This window comes from Dendrobates tinctorius, unplaced genomic scaffold (genome assembly GCF_039654945.1).
Source record: "Dendrobates tinctorius isolate UK_male_01 unplaced genomic scaffold, ASM3965494v1 ptg000090l, whole genome shotgun sequence".
In the NCBI taxonomy this organism is placed as follows: domain Eukaryota; kingdom Metazoa; phylum Chordata; class Amphibia; order Anura; family Dendrobatidae; genus Dendrobates; species Dendrobates tinctorius.
The window spans coordinates 8,107,407-8,131,129 of record NW_027361758.1 but is presented as its reverse complement, the minus strand read 5'-3'; the positions used below and the strand labels follow the sequence as shown (position 1 = coordinate 8,131,129).

The 23,723-nt window shown below is 45.2% G+C and overlaps 1 protein-coding gene across 5 annotated transcripts in view; it reads left to right on the top strand.

Moving 5' to 3' along the window:
• The window catches only part of ABCB9 (ATP binding cassette subfamily B member 9), a 111,394-nt gene that overhangs the window by 4,731 nt on the left and 82,940 nt on the right, over nt 1–23,723 (top strand). For 3 of the 5 annotated variants that reach the window (XM_073586052.1, XM_073586049.1, XM_073586050.1), the window contains exons 2-3: nt 2,558–3,207; nt 8,357–8,471. In XM_073586052.1, coding sequence (XP_073442153.1) covers nt 2,607–3,207; nt 8,357–8,471 — 716 coding nt within the window. In that variant the 5' untranslated portion in view covers nt 2,558–2,606. The remainder of the gene's footprint in view (nt 1–2,557; nt 3,208–8,356; nt 8,472–23,723) is intronic. The other 2 variants (XM_073586053.1, XM_073586051.1) reach the window with 1 other exon arrangement.

Genomic DNA, 23,723 nt, shown 5'->3' with positions numbered 1-23,723 from the left:
TACAATCAATAGTGCGTGTAATAACATTGGGTACTTGGTAAACACTGTAAAAGCCATCCCACCAGCATCAAGGTGTACCCAAATCTGGATGGTCTTAACCTCTAGTATTAATGCTGTGTTCCCATGTTGCGGATTTTTAGCGTTTTTGCCGCGTAAGCACAAAAAATCTGCAACCCATTGACTTCAATGGCATTCTGCACATGCTGTGCTAATTCTGCGTATTTTGTTGCCGCGGAATCGCATCGCGGAAAAATACGCAGCATGCTCATTGTTTTCTCAGAATCGCTGGTATTCCGCACACATTGGAATGCATTGCTCCGCTTACTTTCCACATGTGGCTATGCCCACCATGCGCAAAGTAAGCGTAAAATGTGTGGATGGTACTCAGGGTCTGGAGGAGAGGAGACTCTCCTCCAGGCCCTGGGTACCATATCCCTGTAAAAAAATAGAGTTAAAATAAAAAATCGTGATATTCTCACCTTCCAGGGTCCCACGCATCGTCCCCAGGCCTCAGTGATGCTCCTGTCAAGTCCCGTTCCCAGTGATGCCTTGCGACAATGACCTTTGATGATGTAGCGGTATCGCGAGACTGCTACATCATCAGAGGTCATTGTCGCAAGGCATTGTTGGGAACGGGACTTGCCGGGAGCATCGTTGAGGCCTGGGGACACTGTGTGGGACGCCGGAAGGTGAGAATATAGTGATTTTTTATTTTTTTTTATTATTTTAAACTTTATATCTTTTTATTATTGAGGCTGCATAGGCGGCCTCAGTAGTAAAAAGTTGGTCACACTAGTCAAACACTATGTTTGACGAGTGTGACCAACCTGTGAATCAGTTTTCCAAGTGATGCTACAGATCACTTGGAAAGCGCTAGTATTCTGCAAGCTAATTACGCTTGCAAAACACTAGTTAAAATGCGGGAAATACGCAGACATTACACATGCGGAATTCTAGGGTATTTCCCGCAGCAGGGAGTTGCGGAATTTCCGCGGGAATTCCGGACGTGTGCACATAGCCTACAACTTACCAGCAGTTGATAGTGTAATACAGGGGCTATAAGAGACAAATGGGGCCAAATTTTTAATTATACCCAACTTGCAAAAATTTATTTTAGCCCCAATTACATGCCTATAAATAAGTAAAAAATATCCTATTTAAGGGGTAATATGCAGGTGTCCCAATTTTTTTTGTCCACATAGTGTATCTGATCAATAGCTTTCTTAATTGGTGTGTTTCAATAGCCAACTACCGTAATTAAAATCTGCCTCTTCTGGGTGGTCAGTCATGTGACACAGTACCACCCTGCAAATACTATATAAAATCTTTAGTATAGCCTTAGCACCAGCCTCAGTATATTTACTCATATACGGTACTTTGAGTCCTTACTGATCTACTGGCATCCCAGGAATCAGCTGTTACTGTCCCTTGGTTTCAGCAATTGGTGGGGTATTAAGACCCAGGTCCCTAACTATCAAATTTCTGAAATGTGGTTATAGCATGTCAAAAGTTGTTTAAAAGCTTACTAAAAGAACAAAGGAATGATAATTGGATATTAATTTAAAGAAATAATGCAAAGAGTCACAGGTAAAATTCACAGTTGTAATAATAAACCTTACATGGCATTTTCCCACCTTGGGGACCTGACCAGCATTGCCTAATAGTAGCGGATCATGTGCCGACTCTCTCCATTCACTGCCATAGGACTAGTTCAGACGAGCCATTAATCTTGTGCGCCATCTCTCATTCACTGATGGTCGGGCTTATGCCGTAATGAGTGATTCTCATTCTGGAGAAAGGTGCGTGTCTCAAAGGTGGGACCCATCTATCAGGCATCTATGGCATATCATATGGATGTGCCATACATGTCCCTTGTGAGACAACTTCTTTAACACTAAGGGCGCAGACAGATGGCGGTATTTTTTGTACGAGGATCGCATTGCAGTGCACGGACTTGCCCGGCACCTCTCCTGACTTGAACATGACAGCTGCATAGAAATACATCACGCTGTCACGCTCAGGTCAGGAGAGGTGCCGGGCAAGTCCGTGCAAGGTGATGCAATCCTCGCACGTGTTTTACAGCCATCTATCTGCGCCCTGAGTGGAAACTCCAAATCTGGTCAATAGGATTACAATAAGATTGCTATTTGGGCTTGTTCACACGTAGTGTTTGCATTGCTCTTTTCCAAGCTGTTTTAGTGCAGAAAAAATGCAGTTATATAGTAGCAGCAAAATGAATGAGATTTCTAAAATCTCATTCCCATGAACAAGTCTTTCAATGTTTTTGCTATTGTTTTTTACCAGTTCAATTAAATGGGTAAAAAAAATGCATGAAAAATCATAAATGCTTTTTTAGTGCCAACACTGCATTATTCATATGTAAAAAAGCTGCATAAAAGCACTGTGTGAACACAGTATTACAGTAATATGGCTCATTGTAGGGAGAGGAGCTCGTTTTGTATGGACAGAAAAGATTTGTTACATTTTATGACATTTCCTAGTAATGTGTCATCTATATCTGTGATAACACTACGGTACCTCTTTTGATCATTTACAGGATTGTTACAGAAGACGTAACTTACGTGGTACTATAAGAAGCTGCAACAATGAGACCTTTTTATGTTATGATTTGCACCGTGATATTCATAGCCTGCGACATTACTGTGTCCACCCTATTGTACATCTGCAGCTGTAAAAAGGCGAGTATTATTCAAGACATAGTGGAATTTAATATATTTAATTCCATGTCGGACGTCTGGGGAACTTCTTTCTTGAGAGCCTCCATATCTCTTGGCGCTGTAATAGGAGTAGCATGGAATCGGATGAATGGTCCTCGGAGGCTGCAGGCATCCCTAACCCCTATGACCCTGGTGTGCTACCTCATTGCCTCCTATGCCATGATTAAGCTCTTACTGTACTCTGAGGATGATAAGCCTGTTAAAGACCCTTGGTTCTGGAGCCTTCTGGTGTGGACGTGGGTGTCCTCAGCTGTCACTCTCCTAACATGGAAACAGATGGGTGAGGTGACCCCTTGCAGACAGGAGGGAAGATCTTATTCTGAAGTGTTTGATGATCAGGAGGGCAGACAAAAACTGGATGCAAAAAGTGAGCTATCAGGAGCCACCGTAGGAAGATTATTATCTTACTCCAAACAGGATTCGGGATATTTGATGATTGCATTTGTCTTCCTGCTTCTATGCACGCTAGGTAAGTCATGATTACATTTTGCAGTTCAGTATAATTTGTAAATTGAGAAATTGGTATTGTGACAGATACATTATCAATATTTACTGGATCTCTTAATGCAACTGAAAGCAACGTAGAAAACATTAGCATGAAATAGTGCACCAAGCCTGTCACTGAACTTCTTCAGCCAGCCGAATGGGTAAGACTAATGTAAAGCTTCCCTTAGTGTGCCTGGCCGAGAGAGGTCACAAACCGTCATCCTTTTTACACATAGGACCCGATTTATCACTGCTTTATCGCCATTGTTTGGTGCAAATACCTCTCAATTAGTCACTTTTTGATTTGCGACAAATTCATCCAACGAATTGCACCTTTTTGAAGGTTGTCTTCTGTTGTTTAGTTTTATGATTTTCACATCAATGTGGCATTTCCTGATGTTTTAGATTAACTCAGAAAATGCGACTTTTTTAATAAGTCCCCAAATTTGTTGCAAATATACTCCAGTCCTCGTGTAGTGATTTTATATACATTATATATTTTAGTGCAGTGTTTTGGTGCAATTTTTTTGTGCTAAAAAGTAGCAAAATTGATAAAGCTTGTGCGCCATTTTCAAGAATTTCCGCAAAAAAACTTCAATGAAAATAACATTACAAATGATGAAACAGGCCCACAGTGTTCTCCCTAGGTTCTATGCTATGTCTACAGGAAAGCAAAACAAAGGTGTACTGTATACTCCCGTTTCACATAGAGACGCACCAGCGATCCCGACAACGATACGACCTGGTAGGGATCGCTGGTGCGTCGCTAAATGGTCGCTAGTAAGATGTCAAACAGGCAGATCTCTTAATGACGCACCAGCGATCCCGACAACGATACAACCTGGTAAGGATCGCTGGTGCGTTGTCACAGAGCAGCTATTCTGAACGATTCCAGCCTGCGTCCCTGAGTTCTGCGTCGCCAACGAGGTCGCTCGTCAGCGTCAGACACAGCGATGCATGCTGGCCAGCAGGACGCCGACGATGAAAAAATGGCCCAGGACATTCGAGCACGATCAGCGATATCCAGCGGGGGGGGGGGGGCGGTCGCTGCTATGTGTCACACGTAGCAAGATCGCAGGCGAGATCGCTGTTGCGTCACAAAATCTCGCTATGTGAGGCGGGGCCTTAAGCTAGTGAAAAGACTTGACTGCATAAACATTCCTGTAAGTAGTTTAGACATACAGCTCTGGCAAAACTTGAGACCACTGCAAGATTTTCAGTTTCATAAACCAATAAACCATAACTACCATTAGTAAATGGCAGAAAAAAAGAGGCAAAAAGCATGATAATAAAATTTCTTCAAAATGTATTATTTACTCAATACATAAACAAGGGAATATGCACAAAATGCCAAGTTAATACACAGACCAGAAACCATGTCAGAAAATATGACAGGAAAACACCATAAAACTCATGTAATCAAAAACTTATTGTTTGATAGATAGCAAAAATTATAATAAAATGCTTGATGTAATAGATTATGTGCAAAATGCACAATGAAAAAATAGGCATTATACACCATTTTCTCAACAGTGGATTTTTGTGCATTTAATAAAAGGCTGTGCTTTTTTCAATAGGGTGGCTAGCATTTTATATGTAGCAGACAATTATTGGCACCTCCTTGCATGTAGCACTTTTTTCATTGTGAATTTTGCGCATAATCTGTCTATTACATCAAGCATTTTATTATAATTTTTGCTATCTATCAGACAATAAGTTTTTGATTACATGAATTTTATGGTGTTTTCCTGTCATATTTTCTGATATGGTTTCTGGTCTGTGTATTATCATGGCATTTTGTGCATATTCCCTTGTTTATTTTATGTATTGAGTAAATAATTTTGAAGAAATTTTATTATCATGCTTTTTGCCTCTTTTTCTGCCATTTATGGTAGTCATGGTTTATGAATAATTTTTGAGGTGGTATTTATACATCTTGGACATTTTTTTGATATGTTGAAAATTTTCAGTTTGTCTGATTTTTCTCTTTATAGGTATATTTTTGAGTAAAATGTAAATTGCTCTTTTATTCTATAAACTACTGACAACATCTTTTCGAATTTCCAAGCACTAAATTTTGTATTTATTTTCAGAAAATGAGAAATGGTCAAAATAACAAAAAAATGCAGTGCTTGCAGACCTCAAATAATGCTAAGGAAACAAGTTCATAATCATTTAGAAACAACAATAATAATGTTTCAACTCAGGAAGAGTTCAGAAATTAATATTTTGTGGAATAACCATGATTTTTAATCACAGCTTTCATTCGTCTTGGCATGCTTTCCACCGGTCTCTCATACTGCCTTTGCCACTCCTGGTACAATAATTTAAGCAGTTCTTCTTTTTTTTGATGGCTTGTGACTATCCATCATCCTCTTGATTACATTCCAGAGGTTTTCAATGGGGTTCAGGTCTCGAGATTGGGATTTGATGTGGGGGTCCTTCATACACACATTGATTGACCTAGCTGTGTGGCATGGCGCATTGTCCTGCTGGAAAAAACAGTCCTCAGAGTTTAGGAACATTGCCTGAGCAGACGGAATCTACTGTTTATCCAGGATAACCTTGTATGCGGCTTGATTCATATGTCCCTCGCAAAGATTAACCTGCCCAATTCCAACCTTGCTGAAGCATCCCCAGATCATCACCGATCCTCCACCAAATTTCACAGTGGGTGCAAGACACTGTATGCCTCTCCAGGTCTCCGTCTAACCATTAGACGATCAGGTGTTGGGCAAAGTTGAAAATTAGACTCATCAGAGAAGATTACCTTACTCCAGTCCTCTATGGTTCAATCCTTATAGTCTTTAGCAAACTTCAGCCTGGCTCTCCTTTGCTTCTCATTGATGAAAGGCTTTTTTCTAGCTTTACATCACTTGAGTCCTGCCTCTAGGAGCCTGTTACGAACTGTTCTTGCCGTGCACTTCACCCCAGCTGCCATTTGCCATTCCTTTTGTAGGTCACTTGATGTCATCCTGCGGTTGCTGCGTGACATTCAAATAAGATGGCGGTCATCTCGGTCAGAGGGGAGTCGTTCTTGCCCTCTGCCGGTCTGTAGCTTTGTTGTCCCCAATATCCGCTGCTTGACCTTATTGTAATGGACTGCCATCTTAGAAATTTTAAGGATGGAGGCAACATGATGCTCACTGTATCCCTCTGCTAGTAAAGCCAGAATTGAGCCCTTCTTTTCCTCACTCAAGACTTTTCTTTTCAACTAATTTGGCATGGTAAAAAAGGTATTTTTTAATTCCTATTACTTTTTTGATTTTACTAGCACTGTTTTGCCATCCAGCTTGTCCTGTTGCAAGAGGATTGTGAAGACCACAGCAGGGTTTTTTATACTTTCCTTCATTAGATAAGATTTGGGTCAGGTGATCACCTAATCAGAAGCACATTAAGTGGAATGAGGTGTGCTCTGGTTGGAATTCAACTGACACTGGAATGGAATGGCTGTCAGACATAGAGAGAAGAGGATTTTTATAAAACTGTGCAGTGGTCTCTTAATTTTTGCCAGACCTGTATATTAATACGTTATGTAGATTAGTTACCTATTAAGGAAGAAAATATTAGTAAAGTACAATAATAAGCTTCATGGTAAACCTATTATGTATCCTTGTCAAGTTCGAAATGTTAAAATCTCAACCTTGAGTGGGTGGGAGGGGTGGTGAGTCCTGAGCTATGTACATTCACAATTGTGCAAGTCATTGCTCGAAGCTGTGTATAAGCCTGTGGTCAGACACATTTTGTGTAAGGTGTATGACCACCTTTCAGTTCTGTGCCTCCTGTAGAGACTCTTGACGGGATGCGAATCATTGAGAGTCAGCAAGGAATTTAACCCTTTAGAGATGTGGCCTATTTCATACATAAAGGCTATGGACACCTATGATTTATAAAATAGGATTTTACATGTCAGTGGTAACGTTTAGGTAATAACTGCATTAAAGGGTCACTTACATGGGCTGAACGGCGGCACGAAATTATATTTACTTATTGGCATCTGAAAGCCTGTTTACACAGCAAACTGCGCTAAATGAAGGGCACTGAACAATCTGTAAAAGAACAATCTCTACTAAACCAGTATGTATAGGCTGTCATTTTTCTCGGCAGTGCGACGTCTGTTTACACAGAATGATGATGTAATAAAGACTGAATGCGAGGACTGTGTGCATCATGGGTTCTGCTGTCTAAATTTGCTTTCATGTATTAGCACAGGTCCAGTATGCTATTTATTTGCTCCCCTTATGCTCTCCTCCATATTTACAGCATGTTTTCTCTGCCCTCCATGAGACTTTAGGTACTTTCTCACCTATTCACTACAGGTCTGTGTACAATACCCTCTCTGCTGCTATATTGGACACTGATGGAAGGGAGGGGAGAGCTGTGAGAACCATTAGAACCATGAGCTGAAGCTCTAACAAATTTATTACATTTTTGTAGATCACTCAGCCACCTAAAGGACTTACAGACACTGCAGCAGCAAAATGGTAGAACAATTTTTAATGAATACTATTTAGACTTTGCATTCAGGAATTTGCATTCAAATAAACAACAAAAAGACATTCTGTTGATTGTGGTGTTGCCTTATAATATGAGAGAGGAGTGAAAACTATTTAAAGAAAAAACAAATATATATATATATATATATATACACACTTCTTTCATAATATTACTTTTGTATCCATCTAGTGGACTTGAAGCATATATTAAGCGTAATGGCAGTTGCATTGGTAGCCCTCTTCGCTGCTCCAGTGAAAATGTCATGACTTCAGAGCGCAGTACCTACGATAACATTATCTCAAATATGCCAACCAAAAGGCCCATGTACTGTCCTTGCACAGCGGCCTTTCTGTTGGTGTTTGCCCCTGTCTAAAACACTATGTGAACATACAATAATGTGGAAAAGACTACTCAGCCTGTGCAGAAATATGTTTTCATGTAGAGCTTTATCCAGTTGGGTCATGATTGTATATCAAGTCTTGGTATGAGACCACGAACAATGTATCTGTGTGCGGGATACCATTTCATGATCGAACTGCTCTTTAAAAAATTGTTTTCACAGCCGGGACCACAAACCGAAGCCTCTTGTTGGGGGCTAGTTATCAGTTTATAAATGTAGTTTTCCTTTATCACAGGAGAAATATTTAGTCCATATTACACAGGACTGGTCATAGATGGCATTGTCGTCCAAAGAAGTTTGAAACAGTTTTCCAGCGCGGTTGTAATACTAGCAATCCTGGCTGTGTTGAGGTAACTTTCTAACTCCTTTCTCTGGCGTGATATTCTGATAAACCACCTAGCATAGTGTACCATCTGTAGTATTAGATCGGGGTCACACGAGCGTATAACATGGCTGAGTGCTAGCTGATGTTTTATCGGATGGCTCTCGGCCCACTGTTGGGGCAGTGCAGATCGGCGATTATTTTCTCATTCCAATTTGTAAATTGTGCGGGAGCGATAGGCGTAACCAAGCTGCTGTCCGGTTACTCTCTGGCACTTTACAGGCAAACGGTGTCCCAGTCTCAGTGTGGTGTTGGGTGCATTATACTCGCTTGTAGACCACAGGCCTCCACAGTCTCCAGGCCTCCATCCTCAGGAGCCGCCTCACACTATTCAGGGGACACCCAGGTTCATTGCAACAAGCAAACGTTTACTTGTCAGTTCAAGTCCATCAAGTGATAGCACGTGGGGTAGGGCAAAGCACTTCTTATTCGTACCTTCCTTAGCACAACAGATCTTCAACCCTAGCATTCGTTCCCCCTTGAGTATCCCATCACCCACTGGCTTCTAGTCCCAGGGATCTCCCTTCTTATTTGGCAGTGCACCTGGGATCCATTACCCTCCACATTGGCTGGCTCCTGTTCATCTTCCCCTGTATGCCAAAGCACACAATGGGCCCGGCAGCCCCTATGACCTTTGACTCAAGGCACGACATGAGAATACGCTTAGGATTCCAGTATAGCGTCCCACTGCCTCAAATGGTAGATACATGCTGACCCTAGGAACCCACTGGACTTAAACTTATACTTGTCACCGCACCTTGTCTCCTTTGCTATGAGGAAGTGCCCACCTTTTATTAACACTAGTTCCCACCCACTGGGCTAGTTCTATTATTATCTATGTCCTATCTTATAGGCTTAACCTATTGTTCTATACTGTGCTAAACCACTTAGTATATAAACAGTATTTATCTTATCGTTAATCTAATCCTGACTCTACCCTGCACTATGGACTACCCATATTATACATTAACATTTTACATTACTTACATACTGTACATTACCATAACACGCTACTTGTAAAACCCCATGACACTATACACATAGCATGATTGTTGTCTTCAGGGGTAGGAACTCAGCATGAGAAAACAATGGCAGCATGCTGTGATTGGCAGCGAGACTCAGCTCACACGCACCCATACAAGTCTATATGTGGGTGTGAAACATCGGACTGCGTTTGGATGTCATCCTAGTGCAGTCTAATATATGACAAGACAGGCCTTGGAGAAGATGGAGAAATTGCTTTCTCCGTCTCCTTTCCCAGCTGTGCTGAGATTTTCTCTCATGCAGGAGGGTCGCAGCACAGAGCATTGACACTTGGCTCCCGCTCGCAGCAGAGTAAGAGCCGAGTGTCATTAGCATATAGCATCTGATGTTATAAGCTCGTGCGATTCCAGCCTTAGTCGTTTCCTCAAAAAAGATTGGTTTACTTTGAACTAGAAATAGATAAATAATACTTTTTATTTAGTTTTTGATATATGTATATACTGTATGCTTGTGAAGGAGATATCTGATATGTGGCTTTAAATTAAACTTGTCAGTGAAATCACCCTCCTGCAGAGAACAGAATGAGTTAGTGATATGTCCCATCATAATAATAAGGTATTCTCACCTATCTGTTGGATGAGCAATAACTTGTTGATCGAATACCCAATTTATTTCCATTTATTACATATTTTGTTACTGGAAAAAGCTGAGCGTTCCATAGGGAATGAATGAAACGCAGTTCACACTTGAGCACTGCCGATCCATTGTGGGTCTCAGACACCCACCAATCAACAATCTTGCAGATAGGTTATAACTTGTTAAAACCAAACAATGCCTTTAATTGTATTCATAAGTTAAACACAATCTCTATACATACTAGCACAAGAAAAAGAAAAAACGATCAAAAAAGCCCACTTTTATTATAAAAATATAAATTTTATTATCTCATCAAAAAGAACATGAGCATGGGAGAGACACAAAGTGCATATATGCATAGACAAGATCTTACCTGTGTAATAATAACGATGCCCTGGGACCTGCACCCACTCCAATGTGCGTTTCGGCGTTGCCTTCGTCAGGGGGCAAGATCGGTAAAATCATTTGTGCGGTGGTGGCTCTATTATTATCATTATATACTTACCTTTATGTGGGCCAGCACATTGCATGATGTAACTATGTATTGATATGTATATTGAACGAATCTTTAACTATTTACATGGATCTCCAGATATTTAGTACCGTATTTTTCGGACCATAAGACGCACTTTTTTCCCCAAAAATTTTGGGGGAAAGTGGGGGGTGCATCTTATGGTCGCAATATACTAACCTCTGATCATGGCTGGAGGCTGGTGCGGGTTCTGCGGGGCTCTGTAGTGCGGTGGTGGCAGCGGGCTGTACGCTGGTGCAGGGGTAGCGGCTCTCTGTGCTCCGGTGCAGGGGCGGCGGCTCCGCCGGCATTTCCTCCAAGCTCGGAGGCCCCCGCACATCCCTTGCTGGCCGCCGCCATGTTGCGGTGGCCTCCGGGAACATGGACGCCGGGAAGATGGCCGCCGGTCCGGGGATGGCGCATGCGCAGGTTCAGATCTCGTCCCGAGATCTCGGGGGACGAGATCTCGTTGCCGAGATTTGAATCTTGTCCCCCGAGATCTCGGGACGAGATCTGAACCTGCGCATGCGCCGTCCCTGGACCGGCGGCCATCTTCCCGGCATTCATGTTCCCAGAGGAGTAAGGGATGTGCGGGGGCCTCCTGGCATGGAGGAAATGCCGGTCGAGCCGCCGCCCCTGCACCGGAGCACAGAGAGCCGCTACCCCTGCCCCAGCACAGCTGCTCCAGCCCCAGCACAGCCCACCTGCCCCAGCACAGCCCAGCTGCCCCAGTACAGCCCAGCTGCTCCAGCACAACCAACCTGCCCCAGCACAGAGCCACCACCGCACGAGCCTGGACCACTGAATGACCCCTGTGACCACTCCTCCACCTGTGCCGGATCCCTTCCCAGGTAAGCTGAATTCGAACTGTAAGACGGACCCCCATTTGACACATTATTTTTTTCCCTATTTTCCTTCTAAAAATTGGGGTGTGTCTTATGGTCCGGTGCGTCTTATAGTCCAAAAAATACGGTATTCCTTAATGCCCTGCATTATCTGTACCCTTTTGGTATATTTCTTGTCTATGCACATATGCACTGTGTCTCTCCCATGTTCATGTTCGTTTTGATGAGATAATAAAATTTAAATTTTTATAATAAAAGTGGGATTTTTTGATCATTTTTTCTTGTGCTAGTTTTGATATGCGATTGGCTCCATATATAGGTCCTATTTTTTTGCACCAATATGTGCTATTACTATATACTGATTACCGATTTATCATAATGGTGCGTAATTTATTGCTGTGTGTTTGTCTTTCTAATCTCTATACATAACCTGATTGACGAGTTCCTGTCTGTTTTCTTTCTCCTATTTTTCTCCTATTTTAGACTATGGCTAGTGATGAGCGAGTATACTCGCTGCTCGGGTTTTCCCGAGCATGCTTGGGTGTCCTCCGGGTATTTTGGCGTGCTCAGAGATTTAGTTTGTGTCGTCGCAGTTGCATGATTTGCGGCTGCTGTACAGGCTGAATACATGTGAGGAATGCCTGTTTGTTAGGGAATCCCCACATGTATTCAGGCTGTCTAGCAGTCACAAATCATGCAGCTGCGTCGACATAAACTAAATCTCCGAGCATGCCAAAATACTCGGGGGGACACCCAAGCATGCTCAGGAAAACCCGAGCAACAAGTATATTTGCTCATCACTAACTATGGCCCAAATCATCAATAATGGCAATGTCTATGGTGGTCTTAATGAAGAGGCCTGCTGGAGTCAGACACTCTTGATTCATTAAGAGGGGCATGTCACTTCATAAATTTTGCTCCTCTGAAAAATGGTGTGCGACATTGTGTGTTTCGCCACTAATCTTACTCTAGTCAGTGACTGGAGTAAAATATGTGGTGTAAGGTAAATGCCCCAGCTCCACCCAATTTGTCTCATAGAAGCTATGACTACGGTCAGGTTCACACAGGTATATTTTACAGTCAGTATGCCAACAGTAATTGCAGGAGTGAGCGCGATCTCTCAATCCAAATTTAGAGACACATTTCAGGCTGTAATTTAGGGTCAGGAGACCCATGGTCAGTCCCGACTTTGCAGTCCATATGCAGCCTGTAAAATACCGAGATGGTTGTGGATTTTAGGAAAGATCAACATGAAATACTTCCAATCTACATCCATGACGAAGTGGTTCTTCGGGTCACAGAGACCAAATTCCTTGGTGTTATCATCTCTCATGATCTTAAATGGGGGAAAAACGTGGATGCTGTTATAAGAAAAGCACAACAGAGGATGTTCTTCCTGCGTCAGCTGAAAAGATATGGTTTGTCTAAGAATCTGCTGATCTTATTCTTTAATGCTGTCATCAGATCTGTGATTTGTTCCTCTCTGATAGTCTGGTATGGGGGAGACACTGCGCATGACAAACTCCGATATACAAAGGACTTTCAGAACAGCAGAGAGAATTATAGGTTCCCCCCTGCCTAAAATACAGGATCTTTATGATAACAGTATTCGATCCCACGCATTGAAAATTTCATCCGATCCCTCTCACCCGGGACACTCCTCATTCCAACTACTCCCTTCAGGACGTCGCTTCAGAGTCCCCAAATGCAGCACCAACCGCCATATGATCAGCTTCTATCCACTCTCTGTTCAACAATTAAATCGTCATGTGTAGACTATATACTGTATCTGTCTTGTTAGATGTTACTTGTTGTATCTGTTGTTATATATTATGTTGCCTCTTTGCCACAAAGAATTCCTTGTATATATGTAATATGTACTTGGCGATAATAAATTTGATTTGAAATACACTTGTGTAAGCCCAGCTTAAGGCCTCATTACCATATCAATTTTTTTCCTGCTGCTTCATAGTCTACATAAAAAGTACGAAGACATGTCCTACTTTGGACTGATCTGCTAAATAAATTGCCCTATTTCAGTGAATGGGCCAGTGGAAACAAAACCAGACCGCACACAGATACCATCATTGCATTCATGTACTGTCCAATTTTCACTCAATGCTAAGAGAAGCTTGAGAAACTTCCACTGTTCTTTTTATTGCATATTAAAAAAGTGATGACACATGGAGCGTAAAAAAGGGTCACAATGAAAAAAAAACAACCGTATCTCACTGATGAATTGGGTTTTTTTTAGATGTACAAGAAAATAAACTTGATGTGTGATTTTGGACTAGCGTTTCAAATGGTCACCAAAAGAAAGTTAAAGGGGTTGTCCGGGCTTTTCACATAATCTCAGTACATATCTGGGCTGCAGAATGGTGGCAATAAGTAATTTACCTTCTGTCACCAGTTTGCAGGGTTTTCTAGATATAACTCTCTTGCTTCTGAGCAGAACGTCCAAGGGGGGGGTGTTCTGGCATTGAAATGAGAACTGGTCGTTTCCTCCTACTCTACTAAAAACCTGCCCTCTATAGCAACAACCCCACCCTCCATAGCAACAGGCCCTCCACGTCCACATGAACAAGCCCTCCTCACACAGTAACAAATCCTCCCCCTCTAGTAGCCTCAGTGCAGAGAGCAGAATCACCCAGCTGCTCCTCCCCCAGACACACACTGAACAGTGATCTATGGAAAGTGAAACTCTAGTGAGGAGGAAAAATTGTCCTGTATTCTGGGCCACTCCATGATTACAATACATAACTCACTCATTATCAGTGATTCCTTCCCTCAGTGTCCCAGGCTGCTGGCAGTGATGGGGCTTGGGCTGCCAGTGATGGGGCTCGGCTGCTGGCAGCAGTGAGAACAGACTGTGTGATGGCCAGTGATGGGGGTCTGCAGCTTCTAATCTGCACAGGGGATGGGAGTCACTGATGTAATCTGTTCTGTGACAAAGCCTCTGCTGTGTGAATGAGACAGCTCTGTGTCACTGATGTCTTCACACAGCAGCAGATTTGTCAGACATAATACCTTTGGAAAGAGGCACGAGACAGGGCTGCCCCCTTTCGCCACTACTGTTTAATTTAGCCATCGAACCACTTGCTAGGTTTATTAATGCGGGCCCAAGCTTACAGGGGATTAAAATGGGCGAAAGAGAGATAAAATCTAGTTTCTTTGCGGACGACATTATCCTTTATATGGCAGACCCAAGTAGAGATCTATAATTATATAAATATTTGCGCTAAAAAAGTGTGTCCTGAGTACACAGAGTGGCTGCTCCCTCTGAAAGCCAAAGGTCCTTGTGCTGAAAAATTGTCCCGTTATAGTCCAAGTGAAGGAACCTCCAAAATTGGTATCAAAGGTTAATGATAAAATGTCACTAATGTGATGACAGGTAAAGGACGATGTCCCAGCCAGTGACAATCATCCACCTAGTTAACAGAATCGCGCCGCAGCACAGCGACAGACGCGCTGTGTAAAAGCTGCAAGCCGGCAAGGAACAGGACCTTGCGTGACGTCACAATCACGCGATGAGTCACGTGATCAGCTAAGGAGCGCTAGAAGGACCAAATTTCCTACGCGTTTCAGAAGACTACAGCTTCCTTCACTTGGACTATAACGGGACAATTTTTCAGCACAAGGACCTTTGGCTTTCAGTGGGAGCAGCCACTCTGTGTACTCAGCCTTGGATTGGTATTACAGAGCACCGTTTGAACATGGCTCTATTCAGGTGTTGAAAGCTACTCGTCTGGTTAACATAATTGTGTTTTATCTTAAAATCACTCCGAGCCCATTTCTTTAGGCATAGTAGTGCTTTATATTTATTTTTTATGGATATTGCATGTTATACTTTAGGGTGTTTTGTCTTTGGATTTTAAGACACACTTTTAGCGCAGATATTTATATAATTATAATTATTTTATTGTTTAGACAAATAGGTGGTATTGTTTTTATTTGCTGCTTTTGTTCCTCACGCAGCGCCCCAAGCTAAATCATCACCAAGTAGAGATCTTCCTAGATTGATGAGGGAGCTGGATACCTTTGGAGAGGTATCGGGGTTTAGGCGTGTTACAGAACCCCCCAGCACCCCGAATAGGAGATGCATGTATGATAGGTACAATGTGAGATGCATACCCCTAATGCCGCAACCGACCGGCTGCGACCCCTGGGCAGAGGTAAACGAGAGATCCCACTTCTGACCTCCCCCCACCTTTGTAAATCCCACGGTACACGATCGGGGGTCGCCGGCCACCTGCGGCTATTGTAATGTACGTCTGGCGTCTTAATTGGAGCCTGTTATCTACTGGCCCGACACATATTGATTGTCCTGTCTTCTGTATGTATATATATTGAGACCGGTGAGTAAAATGTTGTCACACTGGAAATACATGGAGAAGCAGTGATCTTTTATATGTTCCCATGTTGCAAAGCCTTTCGAGCCTTCGTCCTTCATCCAGAAGTGAGAAAAAGCAGAGTGGACCTCCTTAAGCACGGGGTGGTAATGTAAGCGGTATTACAGCACAGAAGACCCCGTTACACTGGTGGCAGCAGTGAGATATGATACCCCGTCTATAGGAGTAAAGGACTGAATGGAAAACAACTACCAGAAGTTAAAGAAAAATACATTAAAAGACCTTGTGGAAGCTCGAGGGTTAATCGCCAGCAACAAAACAAAAGCGGATTTGATAGCAGCCATCATGGAACACGACAGTGCAGCGCCTCCCAATGTGAACGTGGAAGAGACTGAATTCCAGAGGGAGGTAAAGAGCAGACTGGCGCTCTATGGCCCAAACCCTGCAGTAGAGATCGTACGAGAGGTGATGGCTGATGTGCGTACTGATCTGAAGGAAAAGATGGCAGAGCGGACCAGGATTAAGCTAGCCAAGATGGAGATGGCAGAGCGGACCAAAATAGAGCTAGCCAAGATAGAGCTAGCCAAGATGGAGATGGCAGGGCGGAGAGAGGAGAGTCAGCGAGCAGGGGGAGCTCTGGCCTCCGCCCAGGTACCGTCAGCAGTAAGCCACAAAAAAATCCAGTATAATGCCTTCCGACAGTTGGGGGAGGCAGAGGAAGACATTGATGGCTTTCTGCAGGACTTTGAGCGGCAGTGTGCCCTTCATCAAGTAAAGCCGAAGGATTGGGTTCAGGTTCTGGCCAGCAAGCTGACAGGCCGGGCAGCGGACGCCTATTGCATGGTACCTAATGAGAACTGCATGGACTATGAGCGGGTCAAAGAAGTGATCTTGGCCCGGTATGCACTGACTGCCAAAAGTTCCGTGGACTTATAAAACACGCTAAATGGGCCTGTAAACTACGGCGGTCACTGCTACAGTGGGTACTAGGGAGCCAAGCAACCACTGAGGAGGACGTCCTCCAGCTCTTCTTGTTAGAGCGATTCTTTACTGGACTAAACCCAGAGACACAAGAATGGCTTCGGGACAGACGGCCAATGACTCTTGAGGAGGCCGCTCGTCTGGCCGATGAACATCATGATGCCAGGTGGTCTCAGTTGCCAGGATCAAAGACTGTCACTAGGGGCCCTCCCAAGGGTCTGGAGGCCCCTAAACCACAGAAGATTGTCGGGGGACCAGCTAGAACCCCGGCCTATCAGAGTCCCCCTGGGGAGCGATGCTACACCTGCCATCTGGAGCACCTGCAAAGACAATGTGCCAACCGGACTCAGCGTACCCAGTGGCCAAAAGGCGGGAACGGCTACCGTCAACCGGGCCGCTGTACACTACTACCAAGGTGAAGCTGACCCGGCATTGGAGGCTAGGATTAATCCCGGGATGCAAGAGATGGAGGAAGTGCTGCATGAAGTAGACCCCGTGCAGGCAGCCTGGGCAGATAATCGACAACAGCATCGACAGGCGGTGTGGGTTAATGGGAAACGTATGCAGGGACTAAGAGATTCCAGAGCAACTTTGACCCTTGTGAAGCCTCATCTCGTCCGGGACCAAGAGAAGACGGACCAGGCAGTGGCTGTCCGTGTAGCTGGGGGAGCCATACATCGACTTCCCACTGCCAGGATTCACCTGAACTGGGGAGTCGGGGATGGCCTTGTTGAGGTCAGCCAGATGGAGGATTTGCCTGCGGATGTCTTGCTGGGAAATTACTTGGGGCCCATGTTGTCTGCATTCTCAGTCGCCCCTCTGGCTGACACCTATCCTGTGACCACCCGGAGACAAGCTCGAGCTGCGGAGCCGGAATCACACTCAGGAGGCCCAGGTAAGACACCCCAGCCCTACATGTATTCCCATAGCCAGACACATTTCTTGGGCCACCCCAGCTGAGTTTAAAAGAGAGGTACTTGAGGATGTCTCATTACAGGGGTATCGTGGGAAGGCACAGGAGGGGAGAGGAGTATTGGAAGGGGAACAGTTTGTATGGCATCAGGGACTACTCTACTGGGTTACAGAGCAGCGCCACACAGGGACGAGCCCCACTATAAAACGACAGTTGGTAGTGCCCAAGAAGTATAGGCAGGAGCTACTGCGAATCTCTCATGACATACCCTTGGCCGGGCACCTCAGCGTCAGTCACACCAGGCATCGTCTGACACAAAACGTCTTTTGGCCGGGGATAACCTATGTTCGTCAGTACTGCCAGACTTGTGACAGTTGCCAGCGCATTGGCAAGAGGGGAGATCGCTGCAAGGCCAAATTACACCCCCTCCCCATTGTGGAGGAGCCATGTAGCCGAGTAGCGGTCAGTCTGATAGGGCCGTTAGCCAAACCCAGTCCGTCAGGGAAAAAGTATATATTGACAGTGGTAGATTATGCCACATGATATCCAGAGGCGGTTGCATTACCTAACATACTGGCAGAGACGGTGGCGACTGCCCTGCTCCAGGTTTTCTCACGGGTTGGATTTCCCCGGGAGGTTATCTCGGACCAGGGTACCCAGTTTACAGCAGAGGTGACCAACCAGCTGTGGGAGCTGTGCGGCGTAAAGTCCATTAGAAGCGCCCTGTACCACTCGCAAACCAATGGGTTGTGTGAATGTTTTAACGGAACATTAAAACAACTCATTGGGACTTTTACCAGGACCTACAGGGACTGGGAGAAATTCTTGCCACACCTCCTGTTTGCCTATCTGGAGGTGCCCCAAGAATCCACGGGGTTCTCCCTGTTTGAACTGTTATACGGGAGGCGGGTAAGGGGACCCCTAGACTTAGTGCGAGAACACTGGGAAGGGGAGGGAATCATAGAAGGAATACCTATTGTGCCCCCTATGTGCTGGAATTCCGGGATCGGCTACAGGAGCTGACTCAGGCTGTGCGTGGGAACATGCAGGCGGCCCAACGGCGCCAGCGCGTGTGGTACGATCGGAGGGCCAGAGAACGTACCTTTGAGATAGGACAGAAGGTCCTGGTGTTAGAACCAACTAGGCAGAACAAGTTCAAAGCTGCATGGCAGGGGCCCTACCAGGTAGTGGGGAAAATAGCCGACACCACCTACAATGTCACAGATTGTGACGACCCCAGGGTTATCCGCGTGTTTCACGTTAATATGCTGAAGGCCTACCGGCAGCGCCCTGAAGAGGTAGTGGCCATCTGTGCACCCGAAGGAGAGCATTTAGCAGGACTCCCCTTGCCTGATGTCTTAGGGGAGAGGACTCAGTCTAAAACATGGGGGAAATCCTAGGGCCCCGGGAGAGACAGCAGGCGGAGGCGTTGTTGAGGCAGCGACAGAGGATGTTTTCAGAGAGACTGGGGTTCACCCCCCTGGCTCAACACAAGGTTGAGACCCAGGATCAGACCCCCCCTGAGACAACCCCTCTTCCGCGTCCCTGAGTCTGTACGAGAAGGGATGCGACAAGAGATGTTGTGTTTAGGGGTCATTGAAGAGTCAGTCACTGGGCATCCCCCGTAGTGTTAGTACGCAAGAACGATGGGACTACCCGGTTTTGTGTAGACTATCGCAAGCTAAATGAGAAAACAGTCACGGATGCGTATCCCATGCCGCGTGTGGATGAGTTGTTAGACCGGCTGGCGAGGGCAAAGTATTTGACCACCATCGATCTATGCAAAGGCTATTGGCAGATCCCCCTAAGTCCTGACGCTATTTCCAAGTCTGCATTTGTCCCCCTGTTCGGCTTATTCCAGTTTTGAGTTATGCCATTCGGGATGAAGAATGCCCCTGCGACCTTCGAGAGGCTGGCTGACCGGCTTCTGGATGGTCTCCAGAACTATGCTTGTGCCTACCTGGATGACATCGCCATCTACAGCACGACATGGGATGAGCATCTAAATCACCTAGAGACAGTATTGGACAGGATCCACAAGGCCGGAATAACCTTGAACCCCAGCAAGTGTCACGTGGGCAAAGTAGTGGTTCAGTATTTAGGACATTGGGTAGGAAGTGGGAAATAGCGACGAGAACCAGCCAAGATTGAGGCCATAGCCAAATGGCCCACCCCATGCACTAAAACCCAGGTCATGGCGTTTCTAGGGACAGCAGGGTATTATAGGAAATTTGTCCCCAATTACAGCAGCATAGCCAAGCCCCTCACTGATTTGACCCGTAAGAACCTCCCCCGCCAGGTAACCTGGACCCCCGAGTGTGAGGAAGCCTTCTGCCAGCTAAAGAACGCCCTCACAAATACCCCGGTATTGGCCGCACCCGATCCAACTAAACGTTTCCTTGTTCACACAGACGCTTCTATGTTTGGACTGGGGGCAGTGCTGAGCCAAGTCGGGCCGGACGGTCAAGACCACCCGGTGCTTACCTGAGTCGGAAACTACTGTCCCGCGAAGTAAGCTATGCGGCCATCGAGAAGGAGTGCCTGGCAGTAGTATGGGCACTCAAGTTACAACCATATTTGTATGGACGACAGTTTTCCCTCCTAACGAACAATAATCCCCTAGTGTGGCTTAATCGGGTCTCTGGAGACAACGCCAGATTACCGAGGTGGAGTTTAGCCCTACAACCTCTAGACTTCACCATCCACCACAGACCCGGCAAACAAAATGGTAACGCCGATGGACTAAGTCGACAAACGGAACTTGTACCAACCCCATAGACTTCGGTCATCCCCAAGCCGATCCGTTAAGGCAGACTGTGTTTGCCGATCGCATTGCTGAAAAGAGGGAGCCTGTTATAAATAGGTCACCTAGGAAGATAGCAGGCCCAGGCTAAGCCACAGAAAACCAGAGAGGTTGGTAACTAAGCGGATGCAGACCCCTGATCCTGTCCACACAACTAGCAGTAGCCGTGGAGCGTACCTACGATGATCCTAGACGCCTCGGCACAGCCGGAGAGCTAACAGCCTAAATCAAGAAAGGGGAAATCTAAACTGCCCCGGAGCAGACCCTAAAGGAATAGATAGCCCCCAAATATATATTGTCGGTGAGACAAGATGAATACAGAAACGCAGGCAGAAAAATAGACTGAGCAAACGATGGGGCCCACACTGACTAGACAGGACAGGAAAGGAAAGACACTCAGCAATCACGCAAAAAACCCTGCAAAAAGTCCAACACGTCTGATGCACGAAAACACTGAAGTCGCACGACTTCGCCCCCCACTATATCAGCACTCAGGTATATTCTGAAAGCAAAGCAAAAAGAGACCAATATAAAAGGGGACAAAACAAACTGGCACATGCAGTAACATATGGGCGGTGATTCAGCACAGTCCCAGCCGGAGCTAGTTGACCCGCACAAAGCAGAGATAAACAAAACCAGATCAAATGCAAACAGAATAGCAAATGAACCACTTAGCTGAACATGCAGGGAAAGAGCAGGAGACATCAGACCTCAGGAGGCACAGGAAAAAAATCACCAGCAGGGATAGAGGGAGTCAGCTGTCTTAAATCCCAATCAGAAACCCCAGATCTCCAATAGTCTTCCTCATTATCAGGTGGCAAGCCTCTATCAATCAGATCAGCTCCACTACCTCCAGTAACCACCAGAGGGAGCCCAGAAAGAGAACTCTCAATCTGACCAGCTCCACTATCTTCAGTAATCACCAGAGGGAAGCCAGAGAGAGAATTCACAACAGTACCCACCTTGAGGAGTTGTCACCGAACCCTCATCCACGCCACCAGGCCGGTCAGGATGGGCCCGGTGAAAAGCACGAACCAATCTTTCGGCATGAATGTCAGAAGCAGAGACCCAAGAATTATCCTCCTGGCCAAGTTACCTTTAACCAATACGGGGTCAGGAGGCGCCGCCATGGGAACTACTGGCTCTACAAACCTCTTCAACAAGGATTTATGGAACACGTTATGAATCTTAAACGTAACTGGAAGAGCCAAACGTAAAGAAACGGGATTAAGCATTTCCAAAATCTTCTGAGGCCCAATGAATTGAATTTTGGAGACGCAACCTTCATAGGAATATTCTTTGAAGACAACCAAACCATATCACCCACTTTAAACCGGGGACCTATGGTCCTATGCCGGTTGGAAAACCGTTGGGCCTTTTCCTGAGAGTGGGACAACTTATCCACCACTTGGACCTAAATCTGCTGCATTCTCTCCACCACAAAATCCACACTTGGGCAGGCCGAAGATTCCACTTGCCCTGAAGAAAATCGAGGATGAAACCCAAAGTTACAGATAAAGGGCGACATCAAAGTGGCAGAACTAGCCCTATTGTTTAGCGCAAATTCGGCCAAGGGCAAAAATGAGGCCCAGTCATCCTGATCAGCAGATATGAAACATCTCAAATAGGATTCTAAAGTCTGGTTTGTTCTCTGTCTGCCCATTGATCTGAGGATGAAATGCAGAGGAGAAAGATAACTGAATTCCCAGTTTGGAACAAAAAGCTCTCCAAAATCTGGAAACAAACTGCACTCCTCTGTCCGACACAATGTTCTCAGGAATCCCGTGCAACCGAACCACTTTTTGTGAAAACAAGGGCACCAACACAGATCACCCAGATAACACTCATTCTCTGAGAGACAGGAAGATCAGAAATAAAATCCATTGAGATATGAGTCCATGGCCTCCTGGGCACCGGCAGGGGCATCAACAACCCACTAGAACAAGAACAGGGCTTGGACCGAGAACAAGTCCTACAGGACTGCACAAAATTCCTGACATCACGAGATAAGGCATGCCACCAAAAAGACCCACTCACCAAATCTCTGGTACCAAAAATACCTGGATGACCAGCCAACGCGGAGAAATGAATTTCAGACATTACTCTTTTCCTCCACTGGTCAGGGACATACAATTTTCCCATAGGGCAACGTTCAGGTTTGTCCTCCTGAAATTCTTCCAGGGCACGTCTCAAATCGGGTGAGATGGCGGAAAGAACTACACCCTCCCCCAGAATGGTAGTAGGCTCGGTCACATCAAGAGAATCCTAAAGAAACTCCTAGATAGGGCGTCCGCCTTAACATTCTTAGTGCCAGGAAGAAAGGTGACCACAAATTAAAACGCGTGAAAAACAAGGCCCACCTAGCTTGTCTAGGATTCAAATGCTTAGCTGATTCAAGATAAATCAAATTCTTGTGGTCGGTAAGGACCACAACTTGATGTCTAGCTCCCTCCAACCAATGTCTCCACTCTTCAAATGCCCACTTCATGGCCAACAACTCTCGATTCCCCACGTCATAGTTATGTTCAGATGGGGAAAATTTTTGAGAAAAGAAGGCACAGGGATTCATCTTAGAGGTTACCGGATCCCTTTGAGACAAAATGGCTCCTGCACCAATCTCAGAAGCATCTACCTCCACCTGTAATGGGAGTGAAACATGAGGTTGTTGCAGAACCGGAGCAGAAGTGAATCTCCGCTTAAGCTCCTGAAACGCCGAGACTGCCTCTGGAGGCCAATTCACCACATCAGCGCCTTTTTTGGTCAAATCCGTCAGTGGTTTAACAATACCAGAAAAATTACTTATAAATTTACGATAGAAATTAGAAAAACCCAAAAACTTCTGAAGAGCCTTCAGAGAAGTGGGCTGAACACAATCATAGATGGCCTGTACCTTGGCCGGGTCCATTTCAATAGCAGATGGGGACAAAATGAATCCTAAAAACTAAATCCTCTGTACACCAAAGAGACATCGATCCCTTAACATACAGAGTATTTTCTCTCAAGATCCGGAACACAGTCTGAACATGTTCCACATGAGAATCCCAATCACTGGAAAAAATCAAAATATCATCCAGATAAATAATCAAAAACTTATCCACAAAGTCCCGGAAAATATCGTTCATAAAAGACTGTAAGATGGAAGGGGCATTAGTGAGCCCAAAAGGCATCACCAGGTACTCACAATGTCCCTCAGGAGTA